This window comes from Anastrepha obliqua, chromosome 2, assembly GCF_027943255.1.
Source record: "Anastrepha obliqua isolate idAnaObli1 chromosome 2, idAnaObli1_1.0, whole genome shotgun sequence".
NCBI classification, from domain to species: domain Eukaryota; kingdom Metazoa; phylum Arthropoda; class Insecta; order Diptera; family Tephritidae; genus Anastrepha; species Anastrepha obliqua.
Genome location: NC_072893.1, coordinates 43,159,478 through 43,180,547, shown reverse-complemented (window position 1 = coordinate 43,180,547; position 21,070 = coordinate 43,159,478). Strand labels below are relative to the sequence as shown.

Sequence of the window (21,070 nt, the reverse complement as noted above, 5' to 3'; positions counted from 1 at the left end):
ATATAAAAAAGGCACCTCTCGTATACTGGTAAGGCCCGTAAAAAGTGATAAACACCGGTAGACAAGTTGGTGCCATACCAGAATTTATTCATAAACACTCGCAAAAGCAGTCAAAGTATTGGAAACTTTTTTGGATAAAACAAATTCCATACCTAATAAAAATACACCCATTACATAGATAAGCATACATGTGCATGTTTATTTACATACACGCGCCCACATAAATTCGGCCAAGTCTACACATCCATTAAATTGTTGGAAATGAATTCATAAAAACATTCGCGCAAATCCATTTCAAACTACAAAGTAAATAAATTATACGAGAAAACAGTGGCTGTATCGTAAGGAGGCATTGTGAAAGGGCTAATTGTGGCATTGACTTTATTATTCCACGTGAATTGCTCAAAAAAAAAGAAGTTTAATAGAAACATTTACTAATTTTCGGCTTTAAAGCTTTCTCAAATGCTTATGAATTATTAAAAACAAAATATTAATTACAAAAAAAAAGTTTTCTATTTGGAAGATATCATAAAAACCGAACGAAACATTTAGTTTTTATCCAATTTTTTTTCCGAATTCTTGATGTTGTTTTACCAAAAGATCATTCAAGATATTGGTTAGGGGAGATCTTCATCTTACCAGAGCTAAATAGTAATGTAAATTTAAGAGTGCTGTGAATGTGCACTTTGGTATCCATTTCATTTTCGGCATAGTGTTACCATATTGCTATCATTACAGAACAGTTTATAATTAGTTCCAACTCAAAACCGAGATATTCACTTATTTCAAAGTATACTAAAAAATGCTCTAAGAAATATGGCTGAAATTTGTTTCTTTTTTGTAAAACTTGTACAAATTTAATCATCTTATTGCCAGCATGCGTAACAAAAAAATGGCGGAATATATTTTGCATTGTCTACATGATAATATTTCATTAAACTTTGTGAATTTCTACATTAAAACTATGTGGCAGGGCCATTCAAAAAATATTTTCTGATTAAAACATTCTGATTTGCCTCATACTCATATCTTAACAGCTAAGTAAATAAATTTTATGATTAAATTTTACTTTTCCATAAAAACGGTGACAATACCAAAAAAAAAAATGTTTTTGAAACCTTCGTAATCAATTTTTGCGAATACTTATATCCTATTATTTATGGTAATTCCCTTTGTAGTTAGTTACCGTTTTTGCGGTAAAAGTTAATTAGCAACGCCATGAAAGAGCAATTTTTAATTAATACGCAATGTCTTATGCACTCGTTTAACCAATTTTTTTAATTAATTTATATTTTTTTCCATTAACACTAAGTGGCAACACCATAAACTTAAGCTGAAAAATATTTTCAGCTTAAAGCATTATTTAACACCCTACTTTTCATAAGCATATACAATTTATATTTTTGCATTAGAAATAAGGTGGCAACGCCGAAATTTTTTTCTGAATAGAACATTGTTCTTTCTTTTGGAAAACATTTCTTTTGGTTGCATATCCTAATATTTAATACATTTTTGTAATTAATTTATATTTGTGCATTAAAAAGGTGGCAACGCCATTCAAAAATATTTTCAAAGCATTCCATGCCATCTTTTGCGTGGTACTCATAGACCATTACTTAAATTTGCTGTGTACATAACAAACAATTTCGTATTAAAAGTAAGTCGGCAACTCTATACAGAAATTTTTCTAATTAAAACATTATTCTTTCCTTTGGAACATATTTCAATAGATACCCTAATCCCAATATCTAAAACATTTTTGTAATGATTGCATTCAAAATTATGACTGCATACAAAATAAGGTGGCAACGCCATTCAAAAATATTTTTCAAGCATTATATGCCATCTTTTACGTGATGCTTATAGAACATTACTTACATTTGCTGTGTACATATAAAATATTTTCGAATTCGGTAAGCTGGCAACTCTAAACATACATTTTCCTAAGTAAAACGTTCTTCTTTCATTTGAAAGACATTTCGTTAGATCCCATATCCTAATATCTTATACAATTTTGTAATTCATTGATATTTGTGCATTAAAAAAAAGGTGGCAACGCCATTCAAAAATATTTTTAAAACATTATATGCCATATTTTATGCGATGCTCCTAGGCCACTACTTAAATTTGCTGTGTACATAATAAACATTTTCGTATTAAGTAAGTTGGCAACTCTATACATACATTTTTCTAATTAAAACATTCTTCTTTTCTTTGACACACATTTTGTTAGATACCCATATCCTAATAAACTATATATTTTTGTAAATCATTTATATTTGTGAATTAAAAATTAAGTGGCAGCACTATGCAAATATTTTCAGATTACAAAGATACTCAACTGGCTTTCTTTTATGCTGTGTAAATAGTAAATAAAGTAAGTTGGCAACGCCATAAAATTTTTTTTATTAAAGCTTTCTTTCTTATTGTGAACAGATTTTGTTTTATGTCTTTTGATGTATATTTTTCCCTTACAAATTAGGTGGCAACGTCTTAAAGAAATTAATTCTTATTAAAGTTTGATGAAACGCCCTTGGTTTGACTCCTATACATTAGTAATTAATTTTAGAGTTTTTAAATAAAAATTAGGTGGCAACGCTATAAAAATAGTTTCTGGATTAAAGTATCTTTAAATACATTTACTTTCATACTCATACTGTAATATAATATTTTTTCTGTTATTTAATAAATAACTTTTTTAAATAGATGGCATCACCATAAAAAAAATAATTTATGAACAAACTATCATTTCAGGAAAAATATGATTTCAAATGCAAAAAGTGGTTTTATAGTGGTTTTTGAAATTTTCTCATTTTTCATGTACACATACATACATACATATATTTTTATATATTCATGTATGTAAATAAAGGGTGGTTAAATTTCACGGGCCGATGTTGAATGTGAACCACACCTAAGCGTCAACGACACCGTTGGACTTCTTTCTTTGGGGTTATTTGAAAGAAAAGGTGTACGTCGATAAGCTTGTTGCTGGCTCAAGAGCTAAAGGATGAGATAATTCGGTACATTAACGGCATAGAACCTCAATTATGCCTCAACGTAATCGAAAATTTGGACCATCGGATGGAGGTGTTCCGCCGAGGCACCGGCGGCCATTTGGCGGATATTTTGTTCCATACGTAATTGAGCCATACCAACATTATCATAATAAAGAGAAATGACAATAATTTCTTTAAAAAATTGTATTTTATTCGAAATCAACACCGGCCCTTGAAACTTAACCACCCTTTATATGTAGAGATATTCCTAATGAAGAATAATAGTTTTTGCTGAACACCTTATTCACATTTATAGCATTGCAGCGCTGCCAATTTGAGCTTTCACTCTGAACTTAAATCATTTAATAGTAAAACCCCGCCACATATTTTTTTCACGTAGCCCCTGTTAGACACCAGCCCCGCCTTTGCCGGCGTAGCGTGCAACATACGTCAGGAAGTGAGTCGACTTTGATGATGATTTGGCTGTTTAACTCACTATTTGCAACCAAAGTGAATTGAAACGAACTAGATAAAATCACAGCAACTGGGAGAGCGCGGAGGTCTTTTAAGATTACCTAAGGTTAGAAACAGACAACGGCACGCTGGTAACCGTTGTGAACGGCTGCAGTACCAGCTAGCATAGCTATTAGTCGCGTTTGAGTAATGCCGTGGTTTAGTTGCCAAAATAGCATACAAAGATAACATACAGAGATTTGGCCGTGACTGTTCTTAAATCCTTACACAATCAACAATTAAAATAATTAGCTGCAACTAGTAGCATCATTACAGGCGAACGCGTAACATGTGCCAGGCATTAATTAATTAATAACACGTCCACCAGCAAAAAAAAAGTGAAAAAGTGAGAAAAGTGAAAAAAATTAAAGCTTATTTTAAATAAACTCTTTTTGCACTTAATTGGCACAAAAAGAAAAAAAAAATGTCACTACCAAATGTTCACCCCATACCAACATCAGAGGTGGCACAACTGATTGACCTACATTTGGGAGAATTACGCGACGCGGATCACTCATGGGTGCTGACCGATTCGCCGATTTCCGGGCGCGGACTGTTCGCGCGACGTGACATCAAAAGCGGTGAGCTGATATTTCGCGAGAGCGCGCTACTCAATGGTCCCACTGCCTCCAACGATACGAACTTGAATACCTGTACGATATGTTTTCGCCTGCTCGAGGGGCCCATGGAGCAAGTGCTCTGTTCTGCCGGCTGTTCTCTACCAATTTGTAATGCATGTGGTCAGACAGAGCGCCATGCAATGGATTGTAAACTCTTTCGCTCGTGGCGGCCCAAGGATACAACGCGCGTACATCCGCACTCATTGCGCATATTGAGTGTTGTGCGTTGCTACTTTTTGGCGCCGGAGAAGCGTAAATTATTGTTGGCCATGCAGGTTAACAGTGATAAATATTATCTGCGTGAAGTGGAGCGCGCAGCGAAATGTTTTGAAAATTTCCCCCAGGACAAGGATAGGCTGAGCTACGCCTATCACACTGTGTGTGCGTGCAATACGAATGCTTTTGAGGTGCGCAGTATTGTGGATGGCCATGAGACAATGGTACGCGGGCTCTTCGCATTGGCAGGATTTATGAATCACAATTGTACGCCGAACTCGTCACATCACTTCGAGGATGGACAGACAATTGTGGTGACGGCGGCGCGCGATATAGCGCAAGGCGAGGAGATCACAGCGACATATACGAAAATCTTGTGGAATACGTTATCGCGTCAACTTTTTCTTCGTGCTACCAAACACTTTGTTTGCAGCTGCAAACGCTGCTCGGATCCGACGGTGAGTTATGGGAGGGCAATTAAATTTGCTATTCAACTGTGAAAGATTTTTGCAAAAAAAAAAAAAAAAATGCACCAAAAAAAATGTTTTTTTTACGCTAATCAAGTTTTCTACTACACAAAGATTCAGTTTTTTGATTTTTTTAATTATTAAATTCTGCCAAAGTGGGCGTGTGAAATATGTGACGCTCTGTATGCCTACAATTAAGTACTTGCCTGCGCCTCTAAATACGAAGAAACCAGAGAAATTTAATAAAAATATTCGCGGCAAAATTTTCTAGTCAACTAAAATACATGGAGCAATAAACTATTAAAATTAATGATACCAGCCAGCTCTGCATAGTATAAATAACATAAACTTATATAATTTCTTACTAAGACTACATTTTCTTTTGCTTTTATTGTTAAAAAATTTCGCACAAATTTTGTTAAGAAAATAGAAAGATTCCTACAACTCATCAAAATCTATTCTCCTTGATTTTTTGTATTTCATGCTATGCCAAGAAAAGGAAATTCAAAAACACTGCGTTTAAAAAAACGATGCAAAATAAGCGCACACCTGTTGATTTATCATTGCAAAGAAATCGAGCAATTTGTGATGCCTACATCACATTGTTGTCTTGGCGGGTCGTGTGGCGCACGCCACAGCCACAACCACAACCTCAAAGCTAGACAGCGTAGCGCACATGGTCGAAATTAATTGCTGCACAGTGGGAAGCGACAAAATAAATATGTTCTCTTAATCGATTTAGTATACTTTATATGTTAAGCATTAAATTTCGTGTTTTGATGCAATTTAAAAAAAAAAAACAACGCATTCATATCTGTAGCTCAAGAATCTATAGGATATTAAAAAATGTTGTATATGAAAACACACTTTAATCGATTCTAAAGCGAAAATTTCTTAAATTTTTCACTATTGTGGGGATCAATTACAAATTACTGTGGGCAAAAAGTAAGGTGAATTTATTTGTCAAACTTCGCGGAATTAAAATTTCGCTCTAGTTATTTTTTTCATGAGTTGGCAGCACTGTTAGTAACATCTGGGCCAACTTTCATGTGAATGTCATTATCAGTAATATATTTACGCTTGTGTTTACTAAACGACCAAGAGTGCATTTTTCGATTTTTACAATGTCTGATTTGATTGTGCAGAGAAGAGCCATCAAAATTTGTTTACGGAATGAAATTTCGGCTGCGGAAACGTTTAGGATGTTGCAGAAGGCATTTGGTGATTCGACCATGTCGCAGAAAAATGTTTATAAGTGGTACAAAGACTTCAAAGAAGGTCGAGAACGTGTTGATGACTTCGAGCGCTCCGGACGACCATCGACGTCAACAGATGACCAACACGTCAATAAAGTGAAGGAGTTAGTGCTCAAAAATCGTCGGTTGACTGTTAAAGACCTTACTGATATGATCGGAATATCAGAAGGATCTGTGAAAACCATTTTGAAAGACCATTTGGGCCTACGAAAAGTCAAGTTTCGTTTGGTACCGAAAACTCTCAATTTCTTGGAAAAAAGTCGTCGCGTTGATGTGTGTGAAACAATGCTTTCAGATTATCAGGACAAGCTCAAATGCATCATTACGGGAGATGAGACTTGGATTTATGCTTACGATCCTGAAACAACCGACCAATCAAGCGAATATCGTGCTAAAGGCGAGGCCAGACCGAAAAGAGCACGTCAAAGTCGTTCAAAAATAAAGGGCATGATGACAGTTTTTTTCGATTTTCGTGGTGTGGTGCACTATGAATTCCTTCCACCTGGCCAAACTGTTAATAAGGAATATTATTTGATCGTTATGCGTCGTTTACGTGAAGCAATTCGTCTAAAAAGACCAGAATTATGGGCCAACAACTCTTGGTTTTTGCATCACGATAATGCACCGTCTCACCTGCACTCGTTCTTCATGACCATTTCGCCAAAAATTCCACGCATATCGTTCCGCAACCACCGTATTCGCCTGATTTGGCTACGTGTGACTTCTGGCTATTCCCAAAACTCAAGAGACTACTCCGGGGAACGCGTTTCGAGTCGATTGAGGAGATAAAAGCTGAATCGAAGAAGATGCTAATGGCTATACCGGAAATGGACTATTTCGCATGTTTCGGGGATTGGAAAAATCGTTGGCATAAGTGTATTTCATCGAGAGGGGATTATTTTGAAGGGGATGAAATTGATTTACAAGAATAAATAAAGAGTTTTCATTTTACAACAAAGTTCACCTTACTTTTTGCCCACAGAGTATCATCGCAAGTTTGAAACATCCATTGAAAACTTAGTATTCTATGCATTTCAAAAAAAAAAAAACTCAGTGGTAGGCGTTAGTATTTTCTGTTTACGACCAGCTGATTTGCAAGCGTTCAGAAAGTAACGCACATTATTTTTGTTATATATTAAAGGTTGATTAAGTTTTAAGGGCCGGTGTTGATTTGAAAAAAATACAATTGTTTTAGGAAATTATTATTATTTCTCTTCATAATGATAATACTGGTATGGCTTAATTACGTATGGAACAAAATATTGGCCAAATGCCCGCCGCGACCTCGGCGGCACACCTCCATCCTGGTTCAAATTTTCGATGACGCTACCGAATTATCTCATCCCTTAGCTCTTGAAGTGCTGCTGGCTTATCGACGTACATCTTTTATTTCAAATAACTCCAAAGAAAGAAGTCCAACTGTGTCAAATCACATGATCTTGGCGGCCAATTGACTTCGCCGCGACGTGAGATTATTCGGCCATCAAATTTTTTGCGCAAAAGAGCTATTGTTTCGTTAGCTGTGTGACAAGAGGCACCGTCCTGTTCAAACCACATATCGTTCACATCCATATCTTCCGACTCGGGCCATAAGAAGTTCGTTATCATCTCACGATAGCGACCACTATTCACAGTAACTGCCTGACCGGCCTCATTTTGGAAAAAATACGGCCCAATGATGCCGCCGGCCCATAAATCGCACCAAACAGTCACTATTTGTGGGTGCATTGGTTTTTCGGCAATCACTCTTGGATTATCATTCGCCCAAATGCGGCAATTCTGCTTATTGACGAATCCACTGAGGTGAAAATGTGCCTCATCACTGAAGATGATTTTCTTCGAAAATTAGTCATTCGACGAGCGTGAGAGGTGTTATTGTTGGGCACGACGACGAGTTGAGGTGGACGGCTCTTCAACCGCACTATCGCGAACAGCAGCAACATTTTCTGCAGTACGAGCTGTACGAGCATGCACTGGTGTTTTCACATCTCCTACAGACCCGGGTTGCTCAAACTTTTGCACAATTTTTCCGATTGTACGCACATTTGGACGATTAAATTGACCGAAAAAATCACGAAGTAGGCGATATGCATTTTAATTTGAACGCCCGTTTTCATAATAAGCCTGAATAACTTTAACGCGTTGCTCGATTGTCTATCTTTCTATGATTCAAATGGAAATAGTCTGAAATTGAAAAATGTCAAATGAAATGCAGAAAAAAACTTGACGTTTAGGTGTGGTTCACTTTCAAAATCGGCCCTTAAAATTTAACCACCCTATATTTTGTTGACAGCTATTTTCACATAGCAGGTCTTCCTTCCAAAGGTAGTTAGGTGAGGTGGCTGTCGCTATGACACACTTAGACTTTTCATAGCTCCATTGGTAACTAGATAAAAAAAAATGTTGCGCATGGACGGAAAAGTCCCGTGTCTAACTAAGAAAACACTTTTTTTTCTTCTGAAAATTAGCTTCACTTATTAATGTAATTTCTGTCAAGAACAATGCAATCCTTCCAGCGCCGCTCTAATATTTCAATACAACTTTTGTAAAACGATTTATTGGTTGCTTCAAAATAGGCCTAAGTTTCAGAGACAACCTTTTCATTCGAGCAAAATTTTTTACCGCCGAGCATTTCTTTAGGCCTGCGAACAGCCAGTAGTCGCTGAGAGCCAATACGGTGGATGTGGGAGCAATTCGAAGTTCAATTCATATAGTTTTGCCATTCTTTTGACTGACTTGGGACACGGTGCGCTGTCTTGATCAGTCAACAGTGAGCAGACGCGGCACACACTTTGGACAGAGCTTTCTCATATTCGAATGCTCATAGAATATAGAACCTAGGCGATCTTTTGATATCTTTACGATGTCAGTTAGCTCACGCAACTTCACTTTTCGATCATTCAAAACGATTTTGTGGTTTTTTTATATGTTTTCTGGTGTTACCACCTCATTTGCTCGCAATGGATGTCTCTACGACCACGTGAACTCAGCAAATCATAGTTCCATTGTTGTTTTTGATGAAGCGAAGTCTCTTCAACACTTTTAAAGCCATTGCTTTGTTTAAACGGTATTGAGCGTTAAAATTAAAACACGAAACTCTTTTAATCCATTGCTTTGAAAATAACAAAGTAACAAAAGTAGCTTCAGTCTTAGCACAATAACTCACGAACTAATGAATAGAATATCAACTTTTCAGCTCATGTGTTAATTGTCAATTAGGGCGAGAGGTAGAAGAGAGTTTAAAAACAGTAAACTTTTGTAAACAAAAATGAGAAGTTAGGTCAAATTAATCTAAACAGGGCAATTAATACGGAAGCGACTAGAAAGAAAAAAGTTGCCTGTAAACAAAAGAAAATATAAGCAACAAGTGCTAAATTCGACCCGACGCATATTTTAATAAAATTCAAATTGGGTTGGTTATTAATTTTTGGCCTCGGTAGTCTAGCGTAAGTGCACTAGCCTGCCATCTCAGAGGTTATGGGTTCGAATTCCACGTAAAGCACGGTCCTGGCCCTTTTCCAAATTTACCTACTTTACCTAACGTTTCTAACAAAAAAAATCCTCCAATTCCATTCCTCAACCCAAAAAACATATCCTTTCCATCCTTACTCCCGCGCAATAGTCTGCGCATTATTTGCATTGTGGCTGCAAAAACAGGCAAAAATCTAAGAAAAACACACAGTTGCGCATTGCATGAGTGGCGCCAGCAAGAGGAAGTGGGCAACCACGGTAATAGCGCAGACACTCGAAATTTAGCGAAGAAAAATGTGAAACACAGATGACGCTCCAAGCAGAAAGAAGGCGTTGTTCCTAAGCAACGACAGGTGGATATTCCCACTACTTAAACTGGTAGCGGCAGGCTAATCACCAGAAATCAAACCAGATTAACGAAACCAACGCAAGGCGGAGTCCTGTCGAGGACCTATGTTCCCGAGAGGAGTTAACAGAGGGGGGAAAAAATATTTTTGGAATCAAACAAACTTCTAGACAATAAGAGTTATAACTTATAACATTAGAGAGATGATCGGAAAGTTAGTCTAAAAATATGAAAAGTGGGCATAGTTTTTACCCCATCTGAATCATTTTTATGTCGTATCTAAATGATGAGGGGAGGTAAAGCAAAGAGTGCACAAAGCTTGGGCGATTTTTATTAAGTAGCTATCGAAAAATACCCATTTACTAAAAAATGGATGTGGTACTGCTCGTTTTCCAAAATTTCTCGTTTATAGTATTCATTTTTTAGGTTTATATATATAATTTCCTATGATTACGCGAGGGGGCAAAGGGCCACAGGTTTAGGCTTATACGTCTTAATAAATTTGAGTACTGTTGAGGACATGAAAAATGTACCTGATCAATTAGTTTAATACTGGGTAGTCACCACTCACGCCAAGTAGGCTTGTAACTGACAGTCAAAAGGGCAACGGGAAATTCTCTTTTGCGCGCTGTTCGGCATCGACGGTGATTCAATTTTTAAGCTTAGTTTTAAAACAAGGCGCATTCATTAAAGGTGGTGGCACTAGACCAACAACAATGTTTTATGCGTTTGATTGTCAAAGCAAAGTATGGGCAAAGTAGAAAACAAAGAATGAATTCGCCTTGTTTCTTTCCGGGCTGACAGCCACATGAACACGGCGAAAGAAAAAAAAAACAAGCCAGCTGATTTACCGATACCACCTTTAGTAGATTAGCCATGGTTTTAAAATTAATGCAAGATTTTGTATTTGTTGTATATTAATTAAATGGTGAATAAAAAAATGAAATTATATAAAATGCCATAAAACTAAAGAAACTAAAATGGTTTAAAAACAAAATATAAATTATATAAAAACAATGAAAAAATAATCAAGTACTTTTTATTCATTTATGACATTTATAAGGGAGGTGGGCAAGGCTATTGACCGATTTCACTAAGTTTATTGCCAACCTACGTTGGGCAAAGAGTAACATGTGACCCAAGTTTCACTATCTCATTCTGTCAAATTCACTGTGGGTCGATTAATGGCACTGTGGCATGTGCAAGCTTCGCAAACGTTGAAATATTCATACTAATATTGTCACTAATTTTTCCTACATATCCACATGCCAGCGGGATTATGCCGTTTGTTTGACAGCTTCATTCATGCGCAAGTACTGACAAATGAGAGCAGCTGTTAGTCAGTTGTCAGCAAGTGATCAGTACATGTATGTATTAAGTATGTTTCTGTGTTGGTGTGGCGAATGAACGTGAAATAAATAAATTACGAATGAATAATTTATTTTAGGTACTTATGTTTCTCAGCTACAAATTTATCAAATTTCAAAAAGTCCAAGATTCCACAATATGACCTAATTCTGTTGGTGCTCTCTAAGAAGAATTTGGAAATTATTATACTATCTATTAAAAGCAAAAAAATAAAAAATTAAAAAATTGTATATAAAAAGCACTTAGCCGTGTAATACTGTGACACAAGTGAGACTTTTGAATGTCAACAACAACAACTTAAGTTATTGAGACATTCCAATCCCTGTAATCGAAGTATTTCGGATGTTGGCATCAATTCATATAAAAATTGGTTTGTTTGAGGGTATGAGTATAATAAAAGTGAATTGAAAAAATTAAAAAAAAAATTTTATAATTTTGAGATTTATTCACAATGAAAATTTTGGCATAGAGTTTTTACAATTTTTTGGTTTAATGTTTTAGGCAAAATAATATTTAAAACATATTTGCTGAGAAAAAAGTTTTTCCCCCTTGTTCACTCCTCTCAGGAGTATTTGATTTTTGACAGAGTAGGCCTGCCGCCACCAGTCCTAAATAGTACCTATCGTTGCTTAGGAACAACGTCTTCTTACTGCTTGGAGCGCCATCTGTGTTTCACATTTTTCTGCCTGAAGGATCGTACAGATGATTGAAGTGTGTCTGTGCTATTACCGCACAGATGGTTGAGGACTTCGCTAAGTTTGGTGTGTCTGCACTTAGCAGAAAGTTATTTATGTATTCATGTTTCAAATTTTTTAAAAAGAATTTATTTGTATCATTTTGTTTAAAATGTTTGTAAGAAAAATGTTTTTGTCATATTTTAAAAGCACACTCCTCCGACCTTTTTCTTATTTTTTAAGGGGGAACGCCACTGTGAAAATTCAAAACAATCGATTTTTGTTTGCATAAATTGTTAGTATAACTACTCAGGAAAATGTATTAAAAATCTTAAAGCGAGATTCGCTTTATTCCCGATTCTATGTGCACTTAAGTGAGCGCCCGTCGGTTCGGCCCCGTAGCGTTTACGATACGATGCTTTACCTATTTCAAACGCGTTTTTCTCGAAACGACTTTATTTGATATAGTGGCAACGATTTCTCGAAGACTAATGAACCGATTTTAATTTTCTTTTTTTCCAATTTTTTGTTATCGCATTGGCTAACGTTGTACGTTAGGCCTGTTGAAAATAAAAAAAAAATGGTGAAAACACACATCGAAATTCAAATCACCAGCATTTTGTCAAAAAAAAAAACGGAACGGCTGCGTACAACGATAACCACTATTGCGAAGATTAATAAAATTTTTGGTGTTTTGATTTCAGTTCATTATTCATTGCTGTATCGCTGCCACCAGATGACGTCATTTTTTTTTTTAGCTCGTTACGTTTATTTACATAAATTTGTCAATTTTCAATATTTTTTAATAAAAATTTACATCAACATAGCTTAAATTATATACAATTAATTGCTTGCTGTCCGATCCTCGAATAATCATTTTACTTAAAAAAAAAATTCCCAAAAATCGACTATTTTTTGACCCCCCACAGTGGCGTTCCCCCCTTAAGTAATAGCTGAGACTGCGGTCAGTAATCCCTGCCACTTTCATAATATATTCTTGCCCCATTCACTATTAATTCGCACCATACACCATTATTGCTTCTTTCAGCAATATTTTTTATACACAAATATAGTTAATAATACAACAAAAACCATATAATGCAAAGTTCAAAACTTCGTGCAAAATTGTTCAAAATTTCATCTCAACTTTGAACATTTTAACCGGAATTTTTAGAATTTTTCTAGATATACAGTTTTATAACCCATTGAAATTTGGTGAAAGTTTTAAGTGACTCCAAAATACTGTTGATTTTTCACATTTTTTTTGCTGAAGTGTTACGCCTTTTTTTCCATACAAAGTCTTTGCTTGAATTTTTTTACATCTAAGAAAAAGTAGATATACTCGTAGCAACATTCATTTTTCCTGATGTAATAAAAACCAATTGTAAATAACTTAAAATTCATTCTGTAGCAAAACGTCACCACGTTTGAATGCGGAAAGCCAACAAAATACGTTGGCTCGTGTTGACGCTTCATCACCAAAAGTCGAAGCGACTCATTTACATCTAGAGAAGAAGCCATCCTCATCGGCTGTAACGAAAATGCCACGCATGCCATTTGCAGAAGCAGGGAGATAAATAGTTGGGGTCCCTTTTTTATTTCATTATTAGCTATAACCTTCTTTTTTGGAATAAGAGCAACATACATATGTTTGTATTCCCAGCATCGGAAACATTAAGCGGTTGTTAGGAGATGCTTGATATTACTCTTTCGACTAATTCCTCTGCAATTAGCGTGGATAATTAGGAGGTTTCTCAGAGAAATTCCTTTTCGGATCACAGGTTGCTCATCTTCGAAATTATTTCGCACGGAAAACCATGTCCTCCCACCATGAAAAGAATGGTTTCTGTTTAATAGGGTTTTCAACAAGAGGTTGAACAGGCGTAAATTTTCCAACTGATCAACTAAACAAGCAGGGTGAACACTAAGGCATTTGTCATGTATCTTTTAGCAAGTCAGACTTTCTTTTCTGTTGGAGCAAGACGTTGGATCGACTTGAAAGCAAAGGAGGGTTTTTAATGAATGCTAACAAATTAGAAACTTTCAAGCTTACCGCGTAATTTTCAATGAATGTAAAAAGCCATTAAATATGTGAAACGCAATTCTTGGAAAGTGTACTGCGGATCTGTTGGAGAATTCTGCCAGACTTAACAAGATCCTTTCGAGGAACCATTTCTGCAGAGCACTTGTAAAGGGCAACGATGGGGAGTGGCGGTTGAATCTGCAGAAGAATCCTTGACTATACTGGTAAATATTAATTTTGCGGAAAATTCTATTGCCCCATGGGACATTGTCGATATGAGTCGCCTGGCTGGATGTTTCACTGAAATCTATCCTGTCTGTTTGTCACTTGGGCAATCAATAGTTTTTCCCCCTTTAAATCTCTTGATTTTGACGCTATCTTGCCTGTGATGGTTCAGAAAACAAGTCCCGCGGTGGTTCCTGTCCTGCAAGAAATCTCCAGCGCAATATGCTTACCTGAATCGCTTTTAATTACGTCCCCGCCAACTAGAAGATAAAAAGGGCTGTTTTCATACCAACTTTGATACCTGGGCGGATACGACTCGGCCAAGAATTTCAGGCCTATGAGTCTTACCTCATTTCACGTAAAGGTGAAAGATTGACCGACTATCATATCTGATTGCACATCGAATCCAAAGTATCTCCAGCGCAATATGCTTACCTGAATAGGATATCTATCGAAATAGCCATAAACGAGGTGGTAGGGGCTGAGGAAAAGTCTTTGGAGTGCAAACAATTCACTTTGGCGGCCTTCATAGATATAGAAAGAGATTTTAATAACGTTAGGGCGGAGTCAATTGCCATTGCGTTAGATAGACTAAAGATGGAAACACTTATGTGCTCCTGGATCTCGTCTCTGCCTGACTTTAGGGAAAATAATGCGGTGGTAGGAGTGGCTAAAGTCAGTATATTCGTGCACAAGGGAACGACGGAGGGTGGTGTTCTTCTGCGTCTCTTTAGCCTAGTTGGTGACAATGTTAAATAAGGGTGGGGTTAAGTTAGAACCATACGCCGATGACTTGAATTTAATGGTATCGGGATCATTTCCCTCAGTCATGGCTGAGATTTGGGAAACTCATTGAGTCACTGGGCTGCCAGTTGCGGCCTCACAGTCAACTCTGATAAAACGAAGCTGAAGCCATTTACCAGAAAATATAAACCTCCACCCTGTATCTTCCCAGATCATATAATCACGTGTTCCCGCTTTTATCGGAAGTTAAATATCTGGGAATGATACTTGGCAACTAGCAACTATATATTGAAAATCGGATAAAGAAGGCCAGTATAGCCTCTACTGCTGTTAATCTATGTTCGGCAAAAAATGAGAATTCAAGCCACAGGTCGTTCCTTGGATGTACAACGTAATAAAGTTGCCAATTTTAACATATGGATGTCTTTTATGTTTTGTTTTTTTTGTTTAATTTACGATAGTAATGTCAAAATTGTCATATTCACAATGTTATGGTCATATCTTAAAACAAAAGTAGGAACCTACGTATTTTACCTTATATCAGAAGGAAGCTTTATGCGTGCGAAGCTTGCAATTTCAAGATTTTGAAGTGAAAATTCTTAGGACGTCGATGAACGAGCGATAATGGAGAGTAAAATTTCAAGGCCATGCAACTGTTTGGGCATTTTCGTTCCACGAGAGGGAAAAAAGATATAACGTAGAGGAAAAAGAGAGAGAGCTATACCTTATGTATATCTTAGATACACTTTAGGCTATTCATGTCTTCTTTTTGTGCGGTATTTCGACTTTTCTCCCACTCCTACGCTAAGGCTCTAGTCTAAGTCGTACGACGTATTGTAGGAGCAAGAGAGAACCACATATACATTATATACAAGGCGTTAGGATATAACAGAGAGAGAGAAAGAGAGTGACGCGTAAACGTAGAGCACTAACGCCATATTGCTATAGTAGAGCCAGAGAGAGCAACATATTGTTAGAATATGATAGATAGTATTGGGCTTGTGCGTGCCTTGTCTATAAACGTTAAAGTGTTAGACGCTATATGTGCGCACGGCTCTAACGTCACGCTATATATCGGAGCGAGAGAGAGCAACGTATAATTAAAATACGACAGATCGTATTGTGCGTGCTGTGGCAGTACGCGTTGGCGACAGACGCTATATATACGCAGTTGATATACCACGTGTATTTTTTTTGTAAATTTTGTTTATTTGTATTCTCTGCAAATGTTGTGAATTTATTTAGATATATATTCTTCCTCTCTCTCTCATTCTCTCTCGGGTCTCTCCCTCTTTCTTTGTCTGCCTATTTTGGTTATTTTTCATTGACTTTTGCCATAATATTATAATAGCGCTGTAATGCGGGTAATTAGGTTGACTCATTTTTTTAATAATAGGACTATGAATAAGTTCGTGCGGTTTTACAACAGATGGCGTAACTTGATTATTATTCCATCGATCCACATTTCCAAACATTCATTGGAGAGCTACTGTCGTAAGGCACAAACGTCAGTATAAGTTTTTTATTTGAAGCGTAAACAACAATATTTTTACCACACTTGAAAATGTCGAATTTCGTGCCAAATAATGTGTTTTTGCGGGGAATTCTTCTTCATTATTTTAATATGAAGAAAAAAGCAGCCGAAAGTCACCGTATCTTGGTGGAAGTTTATGGTGAGCATGCTCTAGCTGAGCGAACGTGCCAGAAGTGGTTTGCACGCTTTAAAAGTGGTGATTTTGGCTTGGAAGACGAAGAACGCGAGGGTGCGCCGCCAAAGTGCATGGATACCGAATTGGAGGAATTGCTCGATCAAGATCCGGCTCAAACGCAAGAAGAGGTTGCAAAAACTTTGGGAGTTGATCAATCAACCATTTCCAAACGTTTAAAAGCCATGGGAATGATCCGAAAGGTAGGCCATTGGGTGCCGTATGAATTGAAGCCAAGAGACGTTGAACGCCGTTTTATGGCATGCGAACAACTGCTTCAACGGCACAAAAGAAAGGGTTTTTTGCATCGAATTGTGACTGGCGATGAAAAGTGGGTCCATTACGACAATCCAAAACGTCGGGCAACGTATGGATACCCTGGCCATGCTTCAACATCGACGTCGGCGCAGAATATTCATGGCCTGAAGGTTATGCTGTGTATCTGGTGGGACCAGCTGGGTGTTGTGCATTATGAGCTACTGAAACCGAATGAAACGATTACGGGGGATGTCTACCGACGACAATTGATGCGTTTGAGCCGAGCACTGCGAGAAAAACGGCCGCAATACGCCGATAGACACGACAAAGTTATTTTGCAACATGACAATGCTCGGCCACATGTTGCACAAGTGGTCAAAACATACTTAGAAACGCTCAAATGGGATGTCCTACCCCACCCGCCGTATAGTCCAGACCTTGCGCCATCCGATTACTATCTCTTCCGATCGATGCAACATGGCCTGGCTGACCAGCACTTCCGTAATTACGATGAAGTCAAAAAATGGATCGATTCGTGGATTGCGGCAAAACCGACCGAATTTTTCACAAAGGGAATCCGTGAATTGCCAGAAAGATGGGAAAAAGTAGTAGTAAGCGATGGACAATACTTTGAATATTAAATTTGTAACCATTTTACGTCAATAAAGTTTCAAATTTCGAAAAAAAACCGCACGAACTTATTCATTCACCCATTGGCAATTTATATTCAAACTCAAATTATGCTATTTTAATTAATTTTCACTAAATAAGTGTTAAATTTTAAATTTATATTTTTTTTATAAACTTTGCACAATTGAAATGTGCTTCACTGTAAAATAAAATCGCATGCGATTTTTTCAAGTTCTAGCGAAGCAAAATATCACAGCTTTCTCACATATCGCATGCTACGAAATTCTTAAGCTAAAGCTCTCCATTTGTCTGGTGCTCTCAGTCGATAAATTTATGTGTGTATGCAAGATAGAAATAACATAGCCAACCTCTTAGAATAATTAGAAAAATATTTGTGCTTATTCATTTACATGCAGTGGCTCTGTAAACGCAGGAGAGTGGGGCTGGCTCATACGCTTAAAGGGCAATGATGGCAAACTTGTTGAAAGGCCTTGAACGCACGTGTGCAAAGTACCATCAAATGAAAGGGAAAATTCGATAAAAAACATTAAGTTGCGCATATGAAAATAATACTTGCGTGTAAAACAAAGTAAAAGCTAAGTATACATACATGTATGTACATATGTGCTTAGGTGTGCCTGCGTGTCGGTACGCTAATGATACTATATGTCAAGTAATAAAATTGTAAATAAGAAAGTAAATTCCATTATAATATTGCGCATACGCCACGTACGACAGCGTAAATGCGAGTATAAGCAAACTTAGCTGCCTGCAGGGTTAGGGAGTATGCAAGTTTTAAATTTTGTTAAAGGTTTTGTTAATTGATCTAATTTAATTGGGGTGGTCTAAGTTCAATGGCATGCTCCATTTTGTAATATTGGCTCCAGTTTGCAAGATAACAGTATCTGAAAATTGTGAGCGCAAAGAGCCGCATATTTGAACAATCAGTCCTATGGGAGCTTTATGATAAAGTGGTCCTATTGATGCTTTTGTGATGCAAAAATAAATGGGATTATTTTTATAATATAAAGATGTGCAAAATTTTAGCAGAATAGTTTTAAATTTGAGGGATTTATTTAAAACTAACTTAAAGCGCTAGCACATTTGTTAAACAAAATATTAAAAATAAATAAAAAAAATATTAAAATGTATTAAAAATTAGTTTTTCTTCAAATATTAAAATTTAAACAGTTTTCTGATATCAAAATTTATGAGCACTCAGCGAAGTCAACAGAAATTTCCAAATTCTATTATCTATAAAAATTCTGCCAATCTGGCAGCAAACAGGGAACTCGATGGAATTTGTCCCAATTAAGCTAGGCCAACTAACAAAACCTTTGCCCAAGCTTTGAATTTGCACACGGTAAACATTAATTACTGGTACCCCTACAGGAAAAAAAAAAAATTAGAAAATCTGAGCACGATGTTATTTTGAGAAGAACTTTTTTTTTATATATATTTATGTCAAAGAAATTAAGATCAGGTAAGGGCCACACAACCAATATTTTGTAAAATATTCTTAACAATATCATTTTTTTTCTTAATAGGTAGCTAAATTGAGTCCTAAAGTTACTCAACCCCAAAGTTATTCACTTTTTTGGGTTCCGATGTCATGAGAATGAGTAATATTCGTTCTCTAAAACTGTAGGATATTTACAGATTTGCCAAAGAATCTGGAAAATTCTCACAGGACTAACTATCTCTATCTCTGTCTCTATTATTTCCTATCTCTTTCTCTGATACTTTTCTCCTTCCCTCCTTGACTATCTACCCCCTTTCCAGAGCTTTGAATACAATGGGCTTTTTAGCCTGAGTGTTTTAGGAACCCCCACATCTCCTGGTGGTCCTTGGCTCGACCTTTTCAAATTTCAATTTCAAATTTCAAAGTAACTCAGCCCAGTCTGGTGGAGTTTGGTATTAAATTTAAGGTGTGGTATGTGAATGGACAACATACGCGTCGAGTATTTGAAGTCTCCAAATGTGGTTATGATGTTATAAACACTGATTGAGAATCGAGCAGTGGTAGGGTCAGTATTGGCACCTGTTTGTATGAGTATTCATTCAACTGTCTGCCAAATATATGCATCATTCGATGATTAGCGAAAGCTGAATTTTCAATTATCTGAATGGAAATTCCAGTTATTCGCCGTTTATAACTGCATTTCATGTCTCACAAAATACATAAAAATTAGGCGCAGCATTAAATTATTTTACACTTGTTTGTTTGTTTAAGAGTATTTTTTTCTAGGAATTAAAAATATATATGGGACGATCCACGTCAACCGGTACACTAGCCGGTCCAAAATTCTATGGGACCGATTTTGAAGTCCAAGGTCTCAAAATGATCGTCTGAATGTCCACTATTGAAAGCCGTCTGGCCCATTGAGAAATTCAATATGGTGTCCAAATTATGGCGTCTAAGCAAGAATTCAAAATAGCGGATCCAATATGGCGGCCAAAAAAAAAGAGAGCTCGACACCTAATTTCTGGCTTGAGCGGATAGAGGAACAACTCAAGTTGCAGACAAAAAGAAGTCTCGTCAATGGGATTTCGGAACGAAGAGCGAGTTCAGTGAGCATCTTCTGCTGATCGCGCAGGAGTATTCAAATTAGTGAATAACTACAGGGTCCGGCACTAGAAGTGTAACCAATTAAAAAGGCCATCCATTTAGTTTGGAAAATGTCTTTTATTAAATTCAAAGTAAAACATGAAAAGTGAAATAATACAAAATTAAGAATCAATTTACTTTTGCTCGATATGGCCACCTTTTGGTTTGACTATGGATTTGAGGCGGTCCAAAAACAAATCGCAATCTGCCCAAAATTGACTTGCAGGTACTTTGGCCTACTCGCAGATGATGGCTTTTCCCAGCGCCTCTTTTAGTTCAGACCGTAGAGCAAGGCTCAAAAAGAATAAGCCATCGGATTCGTGTTTGGGGAATTTGAGGGCCATTGTGTGGACGTTATAAAGTTCGGAACGTTGTTTTTTAGTCATTCTTGGTACTGGTGAAACGTCCCAGATCAGGCTCAATGAAAACGATTGGAGAGCGCCCATCTGCGGTTACAGCGGCCCAAACCATTACTTGTGGCGAGTGCTGCCTCCTGGTGATCAAGCGATGACTCAAATTCTCGTATGAATAGCCAGTCAAATATACCTTATCGTTTTGGAAGTTAACGAAATGCTCAATTTGATAAATTCGTCGTCAAAGAACACAATATTCGAAAATTGACCGCTTTCGGCCAAGTGAAGCAACTCCTTCGTTCTCACAAGTCTGACTTGTTGCTTTGGTGTGAGATCATGTGACTTTTGGATCTTGTAAGGCTTGACTTTGAGATCAGTTTTCAGGATGCGGCGTATGCTACGGTCAGATATTTTCAGTTCTTGCGCCATTTGATTGGTACTTTGGCGGAGATTTCGCTAAGTCGCTTCTGCTCTTTTTGAACCAATTCACGTGACGTTGCGGTTTTTTGATGATCACCTGCATGACGTTGCTACCAGTGCCATTGTAACGAGTAAACTTTATTTACTTAAAGGTGCTCGAAGCAATTTAAGCG

The 21,070-nt window shown here is 36.9% G+C and overlaps 1 protein-coding gene across 1 annotated transcript in view; it reads left to right on the top strand.

The window, feature by feature from the left end:
- Positions 1 to 3,635: 3,635 nt before the first annotated feature.
- Positions 3,636 to 21,070, top strand: part of LOC129238941 (SET domain-containing protein SmydA-8) — a 43,934-nt gene continuing 26,499 nt past the window's right edge. Inside the window, exon 1 of the mRNA XM_054874185.1 lies at positions 3,636 to 4,806. Coding sequence (XP_054730160.1) covers positions 3,937 to 4,806 — 870 coding nt within the window. The 5' untranslated portion in view covers positions 3,636 to 3,936. The remainder of the gene's footprint in view (positions 4,807 to 21,070) is intronic.